The sequence below is a fragment of the Chanodichthys erythropterus genome, chromosome 10 (genome assembly GCF_024489055.1).
Source record: "Chanodichthys erythropterus isolate Z2021 chromosome 10, ASM2448905v1, whole genome shotgun sequence".
Taxonomy (NCBI): Eukaryota; Metazoa; Chordata; class Actinopteri; order Cypriniformes; family Xenocyprididae; genus Chanodichthys; species Chanodichthys erythropterus.
The window spans coordinates 19676847-19690538 of NC_090230.1; the positions used below are offsets into that span (position 1 = coordinate 19676847).

The 13692-nt window shown below is 33.8% G+C and overlaps 2 protein-coding genes across 2 annotated transcripts; one reads left to right on the forward strand and one right to left on the reverse strand.

Moving 5' to 3' along the window:
- The first annotated feature begins 296 nt into the window (after positions 1-296).
- Positions 297-10391, forward strand: atp6ap2 (ATPase H+ transporting accessory protein 2). Its single transcript, XM_067396416.1, has 9 exons — positions 297-508; positions 2102-2232; positions 2316-2444; positions 4255-4350; positions 4996-5133; positions 5546-5599; positions 5798-5947; positions 9185-9304; positions 9664-10391. The coding sequence occupies exons 1-9, from the start codon at positions 457-459 to the stop codon at positions 9856-9858; spliced, it is 1065 nt and encodes a 354-aa protein (XP_067252517.1). The 5' UTR covers positions 297-456; the 3' UTR covers positions 9859-10391.
- Positions 10392-10561: 170 nt separating this feature from the next.
- Positions 10562-13531, reverse strand: LOC137027847 (uncharacterized). Its single transcript, XM_067396417.1, has 5 exons — positions 13353-13531; positions 12916-13257; positions 12615-12731; positions 12293-12387; positions 10562-11994 (listed from the first exon to the last, which is right to left on the reverse strand). Exons 1-5 carry the CDS (start codon positions 13378-13380, stop codon positions 11866-11868), a joined length of 711 nt encoding a protein of 236 aa, XP_067252518.1. The 5' UTR covers positions 13381-13531; the 3' UTR covers positions 10562-11865.
- Positions 13532-13692: the final 161 nt, after the last annotated feature.

Genomic DNA, 13692 nt, shown 5'->3' on the forward strand with positions numbered 1-13692 from the left:
ATATATTTTCTATCAGGTTAAACTGATTATTAGTCACTCAAATCTCTCAGCGTCAATCGCGTATATCCGCCATGTTTTGTAGTTTTTTTTAACACTTTTTACTCGTGTTTGTAGTTCTGAACTGAATCCTCGTCCAATGCGCAATGGGTTGTGGGCAATATTAGCCTCTATAGTGTGCACGGATCCACACTTCGAAAATCTACCGGAAATAGTAGACCATCCGGGGACTTTTGGCATACTCTTTTCAACATACTATGCTTTGGGACACACTTATTTTAATCTCACATACTATTTAGGATGGATAGTATGGACATTGGAACGCAGGGACACAGTAAAAGCCGAAGCGCTGAAGGACCCATCGTGACGTCATGACGCACGACGTCACGCGACACGGCAGCTCTGGGTCATGTGACCGGTGTTGCGAGGAAGCGCAGTCCATCAGAAAATCCTCCCGAGATGAATCGAACAATTATGAAGACAGTATTTGCGCTTTTTGGACTTTTATCAGGTAAATCTGCGTTATACTTCATCTTTGATGTGCATGTGGTTTTATTTTGTCGGGTCGGTGTGTTTTCAGCGTTTGTTTAATGAAATAATGGCGGCTGCAGTGAGATGCCATAATCCGCAGTCATATAAATGGATAGAATATGTCTCGTTTATACAACTGAATTAATTTAATATAATTGATTTATGTGATTTCCGTAAGATATTGTGATTATTTGGCTTTAGGCTGTTAAATATAAAGGGTTTCGGTGTTAAATGCTGATAGTGAATGAGGAAGCCTCAGCAGGTCATGTGACAGTCAGTCAGTTCATTTAACAAATCCTACTTATTGGTCAATACTATGGTTATGATGTTAAATTATACTGATCATTGTGTTAGGACACGAGATTTCACTCTTAAATGCCCTGGACCCCCAAATTTGACTTCTCATGCATCCCAAAAATTGATAAGGCAGCTATAATAAATATGATTAGAGAGAGAGAGAGAGCGCTGCCTATTCAATAAATAATATTTACACATTTATAATTAATTTTTCCACAGTATAAATCGGGAATATATATATATATATATATATATATATATATATATATATATATATATATATATATATATATATATATATATATATATATATATATATATATATATATATATATATATACACACATATATACATAGTAATAGTAATATATATATATATATATATATATATATAATATATTACTATATATATATTACTATATATATTACTATATATATAACTATATATATTCCCAATTTATACTGTGGAAAAATTAATATTATAAATGTGTAAATATTGTTTATTGAAAAAAAGTCTCGTGTGCTCATTAAGGCTGCATTTATTTCATAATAAATACAGAAAAACAGTAATATTGTGAAATATTATTACAATTTAAAATGATGGTTCTTTATTTATGTTATGCAAAGCTGAATTGTCAGCATCATTACTTCAGTCTTCAGTGTCACATGATCCTTCAGAAATCATTGATAATAAATCAGCATATTACAATGTTGGAAACAGTTGTGCTGCTTAATAATAATATTATAACCTATAATACGTTTTCAGGATTCTTTGATTAATAAAAAGTAAAAAAAAAAATAAAAAAATATCAGCATTTATTATTTGAATAGAAATCTTTTGTAACAATATACACTACTGTTCAAAAGTTTGGGGTCAGTAATTTTCTTTTTCTTTTTTTGAAAGAAATTAATACTTTTATTCAGCATGGATGTGTTAAATTGATAAAAAGTGATAGTAAAGATTTATATTTTGAATAAATGCTGTTCTTTTTAACCTTTTATTCATCAATGAATCCTGAAAAAAAGTATCACAGGTTCCAAAAAAATAAGCAACACAACTGTTATCAAAAGTTAAGTTTTGCTTCACAGAAATAAATTATATTATGTTACATTATTTAGATTTTTTCCCTTCTTACTGTAATACTGTACATTTCATTTATATCTAACTTTATTCATTTATTTAAATAACATTTAAATGTATTTAAATGCCGAAGCAAGTCATTTATTGCAAAGAAAGGTTGTGACTTAGATTATATTTTCTGTTATTTTCCATCAGGTGTTTTGGGTGACAGTTTGACTGTTCTGCGCAGCCCGCAGTACGTGACCTTTCTGGATGGACAGTGGCCCATATCAGGAGAAAAGATCCCTGATTTAGTCGCCCTAACCATGGGCTTCTCCGTTCGTGAGGTATCATGTCTGTTTAATTGTGTAATGGCACGTTTGGTGTCTTCATGTAAACACTGTGGTGAATTTGTGGTTTTTGTTTGCAGGATCTTGACTGGCCTGGCCTGGCCGCCGGCTCGCTGTTTCAACGCCCGCGTGCAAACGCTCTGATCGTCGTGCGCGGCATGGACAGCCTTGACTTTCCGAAAAACATTTCCTCTTACCCTCTCGAAAATGTGAGTGATGCATTCTCAAGCGAGTTATTTTAGTCTCTGTGGTGCGTGAATGCAAAAGCATGTGTTTTTCTCACTCTTTCTTGCTATTATGTCTTTGACTCAACATGCATGTTGTCAGTTATCAGTTAAATAATTCCCTTTAGACCTAGAAAAATGACTTTGCCATTTAAATCAATAACAAACATCATAAAATCATCCACAGCATAATCCATTTAACATGATCTTTTCAAAAGCAATCCGTTTGCCCTTTCTTGCCTGCAGATAGGTTGTATTTAGTATATTAGTTGAATAAGTTAAATAATTCCCTTTAAGACATAGAAAACAGGAAAAATTTTAACAGCTAAATTTGTAAAAGAAAATCAGGATGTTCCAGGATTAAGTAGCAGTGTAGTTTCCCCAAAAGACTTCCCTTAATTTTTATCATGAGAATAATGACTAATATCTATCTATCTATCTATCTATCTATCTATCTATCTATCTATCTATCTATCTATCTATCTGTCTATCTGTCTGTCTGTCTGTCTGTCTGTCTGTCTGTCTGTCTGTCTGTCTGTCTGTCTGTCTATCTGTCTGTGTGTCTGTCTGTGTGTCTCTATCAATCTCTCTTTCTGTCTGTCTGTCTCTATCAATCTCTGTCTGTATCTATCTCTATGTATCTGTCTGTTTGTCTGTCTGTCTATTAGGCATGTGACGGTATCAAATTTTCATGTTGCGATAATTGCTGAAGCTTTTATACGGTATTATCACGATATTGAAATAAGTTGCAATGTTGTCATACTATAACAGGTTTAAGAATTATTTTTCTTATAACAAAAAGAACTCTGAACATTTAAATACAATAACACAATACACAAAAAAAATTCTAAAGTAAAATGTTTCTAACAGATTAATGTGCAAAAGAATTCTAAAGAACAACAGGTAACACTTTACAATAAGGGCTCATTATTAACGTTAGTTAATGCATTAACATTAAGATTGAGCAATAGCTACATTTGTTAAAGAAGGTATTATTTTTGTTAATGTTAGTTAAAAAATACAACTGATCATTGTTAATTTTCATTGTCAGTTTGGTATTAATGAATTAACATGTTAACTAATGAAGCCTTATGTCAATAAGTGTTACTGAACAATAACAAATAATCAGAAATGTTTTTTTTTTTTCAGTCATTATAGGGCATGTTGTAGTCCAGATTAAAATATAATAATGTTTAAGTTTGAAAGTAAATATCCTATTAAGCCTTTAAGTATTATGTATTTGGTGCTGTGATGAACAACATTGCAAATACAAAAAACTGAATGGCTGTTTGAAGCAGCTGCTTTATTTACGGGGTAACCGCTTCACTTCTGCTGTTCTGTCTGTCTGTCTATCTATCTCTCTATATTCTTTGGTTTTACTCATTGTGATGAATGATTAAGGGAATTTGGCCTTTGTGTTTCAATTTCATGTTTATGATCACACTGGTGTGCTAAAAAAATGTAAATATGAATGGGAATATACTTCAGAGATATTTTACTCATAAAATATTCTAGGGGTGCCAATAATTGTGGCCAACATGTTTTGGAGAAGAACATTTATTTCTTAATGTTATTTTCCCCCACTTTCAATTCCTTTCCTTCAATGAAAGGTTAGATTTTTATGAATTAAAGATCAAAAGGATAAACAATGCAGATCTATTTTTAGAGTCATCTTTGATCATATTTATGAAGGGTGCCAATAATTTTGGCCACAACTGTATCTGTCTGTCTGTCTATCTATCTGTCCCTCTGTTCATTCACCCATCTAAATGTCTGTCTGTCTATCTCGTTCTAGCCGGTTCCATTCACTCTGGACAGTGTGGCGAACACTATGCACACTTTGTTTGCTGACAGCACCCCTGTGGTTTTGCAGCTCGCACCCAGTGAGGAGGTATGACTACGCTGACTCTCTGGTACATTATAACCACACATAGATGATGCCTGCAAACACACAGTTCTCTTATTTGCTCTGCAAAAAAAGATGCACGTGAGAAATGCTTAACCTATCTAATGTAATGAAATGCAGTTGAATTAAGACCTACTCTAAAGAATATTTTATTGCCCTGCTTTTAATACTAAAAGGCAACATTTATTTATTCATGGAAAGTAGATAAAAGTACAATTATCAAATGTTAAATTGTTAGATTATAGTTTTTCTATTTTAAGGAATTATTTTTAATTATATTTATTGTAATATTGTAAAACATGTATTTGTCTAATTTTTTAATTATTATTCTTTTATGTTTTGTTTTTTTTAGTTATCGTATTAGCTGATATGGCACTAAAATAAATAAAAAAATAACTTCACCTACTGTCATCTAAAGTGCTAATTATGTTAATTATGAAAGCCTTAATTATAATAATGATTATATATTGTTTATAATTATTAAAATAAATTACATGTGTTTTTACAAACTGAGAGACAAGTCTAAATATTTTTTTGTGGTAATCGTCAGAATGTCACAGATGTTTTTACCAGATCATGCATTCAATAAGCAGCTAAAATCAATAAATGTCTTGATATTGTGTGTTTTAGAGGCTGTATATGATGGGAATGGCCAACACTGTTTTTGAGGATCTGCCCGTGACCCTGCAACAGATCCGTGGACGTTTGTCCCAGGAAGGATCGGTCCTCACTTCCCTTCCTCTCAGCTCTCTCAGCCGTAATAACGAGGTGAAGATGTGATCACATGACCTTCTCCATCATAATAGCCAAACTTTCAGCACAGAAACATAAATATACAAGATTCAGTGAACCACAAAACTGAGGTTTACGTTGTCAGAAAGTGTCGTATAAATATCAATCAATCAATACCTATGTTTAATAAATATAATTTTTATATGTGACTTATATATTTATTAATTTATTAATGTATACAGTATATACACACTTTATGCAGACATGGACTGTGACAGTTACTGAAGCAGTTTTTCAGTCAAAGTAGGAAGTGGCTTCTGCCTGGCTGAAATTATCGACATGTGAAAGTAGTTGTTGCATATCGAAACATCAGTAGATACATGTTGGTTTTCTTCCCACCCCAGACTAGATGCTGGTCTAAATATATCTGTTTTTGTGTGTGTTTTAGGCTGATCTTCTGTTCCTGTCTGAGGTTCAGGTGCTGTATGACATCTCCGCTCTGGTGAGTTTCTTCATAACAGTTTGGTCCATATAAATCAGCCTTGCGAGATATTATAGGTTCATTTTTGTGTCTTAGTTTAATTATTTGTTGTTTTGTTGATCTAGCCATCAGTAAATCAGTTTGTTTGTCTCATGTAGCCAGTTTTCTTCAGCAACTTTATTGATTCTCTTTTATTAAAGAGTCTGTTGTTTGCTACAGCTGCAGAAACACAAGCATCTGGCTAAAGACCCGGCTCCTGACCTGTACTCCCTAGAGCTTGCGGGATTGGAGGAGATTGTCCGCCGCTATGGCACAGACTCCCCTCAGTTCACGGACGCTACCAGGATCCTGACATCTGCTCTGCAGAAGGTACTGAGCTAGTGTCTGTCATCTCAGGTTCCTCTCGGGTTTCTTTCTTTTTCATTGAAACTGTGGTCTCTAATGCAACAAAGTACATGAATTTTTTTTCAGTATTTTAACATTTTTCCCCCTACTGTATTTAAAGTACATTACAGTGTACTTTAAAGGTAACCTATAATGCAAAATTCTCATCTACATGGTGTTTGAACATAAATGTATCTGCAGTGTGTACACACAAACACCCCATATAACGGTAAGCCATTCTCATCACAATATAACAGGCCCTGCCTATGACTGGTGACTGAATCTGGCCTATTGGCTTAGCTCCTCCTCTGAGTGAGCTGTACACAGTCCGCCATGTTTATCAGCTAGTGGAAACGCAAGAATGTTTATCACATGGCTGAGGCAATTTAAATGATCTTTTGTTGGCTGCATCAATGCACACAGAACATCCATTTCACTGCACTACTTTTCCATAGCTATTCTATGTAAATGTGCTAGACAGATGTGTTTGACCATTGCGCTCGCAGCTTTCTACAAACACAGTGCTCAAGTTAAAAGAAGTTTAACTTTTAAAAATGCGTGTCAACACTTTTCATTTTCCACTGCCCACATATTGCATTTTTAGACTCAAGGACGCATTGTTTGTGATTGGTCCTGAATGGGAGAAAAAAACAACAACATTCTGTCGCGTTTACATAGAGAATAATGGAAAAGCAGCACAGTGGAAAGCAGAAACGCAATATGTGGACACGGCCCTATACAGTTTCTACTGTTTTGTTGTTGCCGGAGAATCGGCTGAAGGCTCCGCCCTCTTCTGGAAGGGGTGGGAGCAGCAGCTCATTTGCATTTAAAGTTTAACACACAAAAAGGCGTGTTTTTGCTCATACCTAAAAATGATCATTGTTAAAGGGCACCTATTATGCCCCTTTTTACAAGATGTAATATTGGTCTTGGGTGTCCCCAGAATGTATTTGTGAAGTTTCAGCACAAAATACCCCACAGTTAATTTATTATAACCATTTGAAAATGTCATTTTTGGGGCCTGTTTTAAAAAGAGCTGTTTTGGTGTGTACCACCTTAAATATAAATGAGCTGCATACCCCCGCCCTGCCTTTGGATGAGGGCGTAACTTGCATACATATGGCGATAAACAGTCGGTAATGCAGAATGGCTGAGAGTGAGAGACCCGCTGTTTTGTATGGCATTCAGCCGTACATGTTTGAACCGGAATCAGACCCAGATGATGAAGAGACTCCGGCAGAAGAAACACAATTGAGAACGGAGCAGGACGTCTCTGAATGGTTATTTGATACATTTATGTACTTATAGTGTTTTAATCGCGTCCCCTTTGCAATTATGGATGTGCAACACACACACACACACACACTGTGATAACGTTCGTGCAATTTTTTGAAACTACAAACAAAAATACTGTGATAACGTTTGCTAAGTACGTTAGTTACACACTATACAAACAAGGTTTAAATTATATACACAGACATTCTACGACGACGACAACTTTAGACGCATTTGTTATTGAATTGGCTGACATCGACTGAAATGACTATTTGCTCAAAAAACATTAAATACACTTACTTCTTCTGGAGGTGACGTTGGATCGCGAACAGTAGGCAACGATCCACACTTGAGGATTAACTTTGAAGCAAGACCTGCTTTGAATTGACCCTCGTTCTCAAAACAGTCAGTCAAAAAATGATTTGCGTAAACATAAACGTATTTTGGAATTTTGAGTGGCGCCTTTCCTTCGTAAATAAAATCCATCCACTGCGTTTTCAGTGGCTCTGATGTCGGAAGTAAGTGAAAACTACTATGTTCATTATTACATCCCACAACAGAACACTTATGTTTCTTAGGAGACATTACCGGCTGTCGTTGAAACAATGGAGGATGGTTGACAGATCACCGACGGCGGGGTCTATGCCAAAACCAGATTGTCAATCAAACCACGTGGGTGGGGCTTAGCGCAATTCTACGTCACAGTGAGAGCAATCTTAGAACAGGGCGTTCTGAGACAGTGCTTATGATTTATTGAGATTGTAAAAAAAACACTGGGTGGATTTTTCTCATTCTAGGGGGGTTTTGCTCACACACTGCCAACACACATTTATGGTCAAACACCATGTAAAAGTGAATTTTGCATAATAGGTGCCCTTTAATGATCTGTGGGGTATTTTGAGCTGAAAGTTCAGATGCATTCTGGAGACACCAGAGACTTATATTACACCTTGCAAAAAGGGGCAAAATAGGACCTCTTTAATGTAAATATCTTTAGTATTATAGCACTGTTCTTATATAATATAATAGGTAGTGACGTAAAGTACATTATCTCAATAAATATTACAATATTACTACTATGTTTATCAGATGTTTTAATGATGCTTAACGTAGAAAGTAAGAAACTTTTTTTTAGATGATCTGACTAATATATATATATATATATATATATACACAGTACAGTCCAAAAGTTTGGAACCACTAAGATTTTTATGTTTTTAAAAGAAGTTTCGTCTGCTCACCAAGGCTACATTTATTTAATTAAAAATACAGTAAAAAACAGTAATATTGTGAAATATTATTACAATTTAAAATAACTGTGTACTATTTAAATATATTTGACAAAGTAATTTATTCCTGTGATGCAAAGCTGAATTTTCAGCATCATTACTCCAGTCTTCAGTGTCACATGATCCTTCAGAAATCATTCTAATATGAAGATTTGCTGCTCAAGAAACATTTATGATTATTTTCGATGTTGAAAACAGTTGTGTACTTTTTTTTTTTCAGGATTCCTTGATGAATAGAAAGTTCAAAAGAACAGCATTTATCTGAAATACAAAGCTTCTGTAGCATTATACACTACCGTTCAAAAGTTTGGGGTCAGTAAGAATTTTTATTTTTATTTTTTTGAAAAGAAATTAAAGAAATGAATACTTTTATTCAGCAAGGATGCATTAAATCAATCAAAAGTGGCAGTAAAGACATTTATAATGTTACAAAAGATTAGATTTCAGATAAACACTGTTCTTTTGAACTTTCTATTCATCAAATAATCCTGAAAAAAAAATATTGTACACAAATATTTTGTACAATTGTACACATTAAATGTTTCTTGAGCAGCAGATCAGCAGTTCTGTTTTTCTGTATTAATAGTACTAAATAATATAAATAGTACTGCTGTTTTTAGTAGTTTTGTGCTAAAGTCTGTTTGTTTTATGTCTGAAGTTCGCAGACGATGTCTCCGGCGTCTATGGAAACAATGCAGTTGTAGAAGTCGTGACTGTAAAGACGTTTGAAACCCCTCTGACCAGGAAGTCACGCTCCATCCTCGAGTCCAAGCAGATCGTAAGTTTCTGTAAAAACCCAAACATTTCTATATAGAAAAAAAGTGTACAAAAATGTGCTGATATTGGATCAGGTCCACATTTCCAGCGTTATTTTTATTCGTCAGGGTACAAGAAGAAAGAATCGAATCAAGACCACTGCTGTAAGACGTTTAATGTTGATTGTGTAGGCAGCAGTAGTTGGTTAGCTAGCGCTAGCGTGTTTTTTCCTTTTAGAAATATTAGCAGTTGTTTTTAGCCTAGTGACCATCACGTTTTCAACCCATAACCTGCTTTTGTTCCAAAACATAAAGACGCTTATGGTACAGTAGAGGCCTTCACCGCTGACCTACATTGAATGCTAGCATGTGGTTGTTTCAGAGTAACCCAGAAAGCCCCTACAACCTGGCCTACAAGTACAACTTTGAGTACGCCGTGATCTTCAACATCGTCCTGTGGCTGATGATCGTCTTAGCTTTAGCTGTCATCGTTATTTCCTACAACCTCTGGAACATGGATCCAGGATACGACAGCATCATCTACAGGATGACCAATCAGAAGATCCGAATGGACTGAGGAGGTCCGTCAAATCCCATTCCATCTTGTGCTGTGTATTTAAGTGCATTTGAATGTGTGTGTTTTATTTTTAGTGTGTGTGTGCACCACTGAATTGCTCATTGTATAAATGCTTCGTCTTTTTGACACAATCAAACACACAAATAAAGATTATTTATTGATATCTGTTGATAGATGGAGAGAAATGAAATTGCTTGTGATGATTGTCGTTTCTTGTAGATTTGAATAATATGAATCTACCGAAGAGGAAAATCTGATGTAAAGAATTGAAATTGAACTCTATTTATTGTTTGTTGTTCAACTGATTGTGCTCCTGAGTACTGGATATAGTGTAATTACGTCATTCCCATTTACATTTGTTTGTTTAATTTGCTATAAATGTCATTTTCATTGAAATATAACTATAAAGTGGAAAATTCAGCATTTTAAGTATGACTGTTTATGTATAGATGTTGTTAACACCTATGAAATGTTGTGTTATCATAAAAAAAAATGTACAAATGTAAGTGTAACTCGAATAAAAACTCCATCTGTCACTTAAAACAAATGTCTTAGTCACAAGTGCAGAAGTTTGCATCATTTTACTGAGCCAAACAAGGTACAGAAAGTAAAAATTGTACACATTTTGGTGTCAGATGTTTTTCTAAAACAAGAGAATTGCATTGCAACAATCTTAAAATTCAGAACTTTTACATAAGTTTTTAATGCTTGCAGGCATTTGCTGCTTCACTTTGTTCACAAACAGGAAGTGGCACTTTTACCAATGTTCTCACATGACATTAACGTGGTAAATCTTGTGTCAATGTTGCACAAAGACCAGCATCCATGCCTAAATGTGCTTTTCTTGCTTTTTCTTGCACTTGATTCAACTTTTCTAATGGTTTTGGGGGGTTTTGGGTATTTATCAGCTGGTCAGTTTGGGAGACCAGCTAAACACCAACCTAACCAGACTTGGGGGAATGATTAAATCATCTTAAACCAGCAGGGTTTTATTCAAAACTCACAAATTTTACACACAATTACAATCATTTAGCAACTTTAATTATCAAAAACGGTAACACTTTACAATAAGGTTCAATAGTTAACATTAGTTAACTGCATTAGTTAACATGAACTAATAATGAACTGCACTTCTACAGCATTTATTAATCTTGGTTAATGTTAATTTCAACATTTACTACTACATTATTAAAATCAATGTTAATGCCCTGTGAACTAACATGAACAAACATTTAACAACTGTATTTTCATTAACATTAATGAAGATCAGTAAATACAGTAACAAATGTATTTCTCATGGTTAGTTCATGTTAGTTAATACATTAACTAATGTTTAACTAATGAACCTTATTGTAATATGGGTTATACTTTATTTTAGTGTCTTTGTTACACTGTAACTGCATTTAAGTACTGAATAATAATAAATAACTACATGTACTTACTATATGGTTTAGAATTAGGTTTTGGTTTGGTTTAGGGTTAGTTATAATTTATTGTTATTACTATAGTAACATGTAACAATGACACTGTAAAATAAAGAATTACCATAAAGTGTTACCTCAAAAACTAGTCAAGTTGTTAACATGTTAATGAATTAAGTATCATGAAATGACAATAAACAATTTTAACAAAATGTATTAATTTAGGTTAATGACATTTTATATTGTTAGTAGTATTTAATGTTTAAATATACTATTGTTGATGTCAATTCATACAATTTGAAATGTTAAAAATGTATTTACACTAACAATAACCAGGATTAATGCAAGTGTTGTTGATTGTTATTTCATGTTAACGCCTTAAACCCTAATTGTAAAATGTAATCACATCGATCAACATTCATCTGTTAACATGTCTAAGGTTACTTGGTAGAAACATTCAGCAAAATATGTATTTTATAAATAATTAAATAATATGATGTAAAGCAAACAGTGATGGAAACACATTGTCCTTTACATAACTTAGAACTGCAAAAAAAGGAAACACCCAGAGAAAGTGTCAAACCACCTAACTTTGTAGGTTCGTGTTGTGTTGAACTCTTGGATGTAGCTTTGGCTTCTGAAGAAGCATGTAAGTGCCGTTGATCCGTTTGGGATTTTCTTCTCTGGAATATGTAGGCAACTCGATTTCAGAATACTATGAGAACATTAAAGATGAAATGAGGCACTTTATAAACACTTTTACCGCACATGTGACACATTTGATTGATGTTGTTAAACAGTTATTTTAGATAACTATGTTTTTACTGTTGCTTAAGATCAATGTTTTGCAAATTGTCAAAATCACTACATGAGTCACCATCATTACCCAACTATCAACTTTCGAAATATCTTCAGCTTCTGGAGATACACTAGAATAATTTGACATTTTAGCTGGAAATTTTTCTTCTACAAACTAAAATGGCAAGTGAATCATACAGCGATGTAAGTCTTACCTGTGCGGCGTTAAAGTCCTCAAGCTGCTCTGGCTCCACATTCTGACGATGTTGTCGACTTTTTGTGGGCTTCTTAAGTTTGAATATTAACAAAACTAAAGTAGCACAAAACATTTTGGTTAACGTATATCATCATGAAATGAATGTGATACAGTCAAACACATCTTAAAACAATACTTAAAAGACAATAAATTTAATATTAGAAACTTCACAAATGACTAAAATACAATAAAATACTTTAAATGACACTATAAATAAGTGGGCAGATTCATTTGAATGTTTTTATTATTATTCTTTGTACTTTTTTGGACAGAAATCTCACCTATTATTGCAATAATCAGCACAATGTTCAATAGGAAGGATGTAACAGTCAAAAAATTGTGAATCTCAGATTGTGTTTGTTGCTGATTTTCTGTTTGATTTTGATCTTGGACAGATTCTGTTTGAATAAAAGAATTGTATCAGTTTTGTGTTTTTAATGCCAAATATGATTAAACATGATATGATAGACAGAGTTAAATGAAACTGTTATTACAGTAACACAGTAATTAGTTTTTACATAATTTATAAATAAATACATACTTTTGATGTGTCAATTGTGAATATAATTTAGAAATACTCACCAGTAAAGTTGATGTAAAGTCTGGTGCCATTGCTGAGCTGTAGGCCTGAGACAGTTGATTTTACACAATAATATATTCCTAATTCATCAATAGTGACGTTACTAATAAATAAACGGCTCAAAGTTAGTGATGAATATTTGTCTTTGAATCTTTCATCTTGTATAAGAGCTGATGTAGTTCCTGATGTGAAAGTTCGCAGAATCAGCGCTGGAGTATCTGTCAGTTTCTGGAAAACCCAGTAAATCTCTTTTACATCAATCTGACAGTCTAAAGTCACGTTTTGCCCTAAATTCACCTGTTCATCAGTTAAACTCTCTGTAGTTTGACACACCAGCAGCAGAACTGTGGAGAATAAACACATCTAGTGAAACACATCATTCTTCACTCTTGAAAACAATCCAATCATGTGAAGATCACAGTGAAACTGAGTAACTTACAGAAGAGTGAAAGCTGTGGCGTCCTCATGCTGTGGTTGTTTAGCTCATATGCAGTAAGATGGTTAACTTAACTACGAATCTGAGCGGAAGTGCTACTGCAACATACAAAAAAAAAGGAAAAAAACTGAAAGGAAACCACCAGACAGCCCTGAAAAGAGGATGTAGAAGTTACACTGACCGGACTGTTTACTGCTGTTAAAAAGGTCAGAGTGCATGACATGAACAGATTGTTTAGACTGATCACTTTCAGGTTTCAATAAGTTTTACATTTCATAAATACATTGAAGTGCTATATTATCTCCTGACTACATCTGATTTTGAAGTTTATTTCATTTGAGAG

What these genes read in the sequence shown, in the direction of transcription:
- atp6ap2 (XM_067396416.1), top strand. Translation starts at nt 457, where the DNA reads ATGAATCGAACAATTATGAAGACAGTATTTGCGCTTTTTGGACTTTTA. An exon ending in TGGGCTTCTCCGTTCGTGAG is followed by an intron (nt 2,233 to 2,315) that starts GTATCATGTCTG and finishes TTTTGTTTGCAG; the next exon opens with GATCTTGACTGGCCTGGCCT. An exon ending in TCCTCGAGTCCAAGCAGATC is followed by an intron (nt 9,305 to 9,663) that starts GTAAGTTTCTGT and finishes TGGTTGTTTCAG; the next exon opens with AGTAACCCAGAAAGCCCCTA.
- LOC137027847 (XM_067396417.1), bottom strand. Translation starts at nt 13,380, where the DNA reads ATGAGGACGCCACAGCTTTCACTCTTCT. An exon ending in GCTGATTATTGCAATAATAG is followed by an intron (nt 12,388 to 12,614) that starts GTGAGATTTCTG and finishes GTGCTACTTTAG; the next exon opens with TTTTGTTAATATTCAAACTT. An exon ending in AGGACTTTAACGCCGCACAG is followed by an intron (nt 11,995 to 12,292) that starts GTAAGACTTACA and finishes ATGTTCTCATAG; the next exon opens with TATTCTGAAATCGAGTTGCC.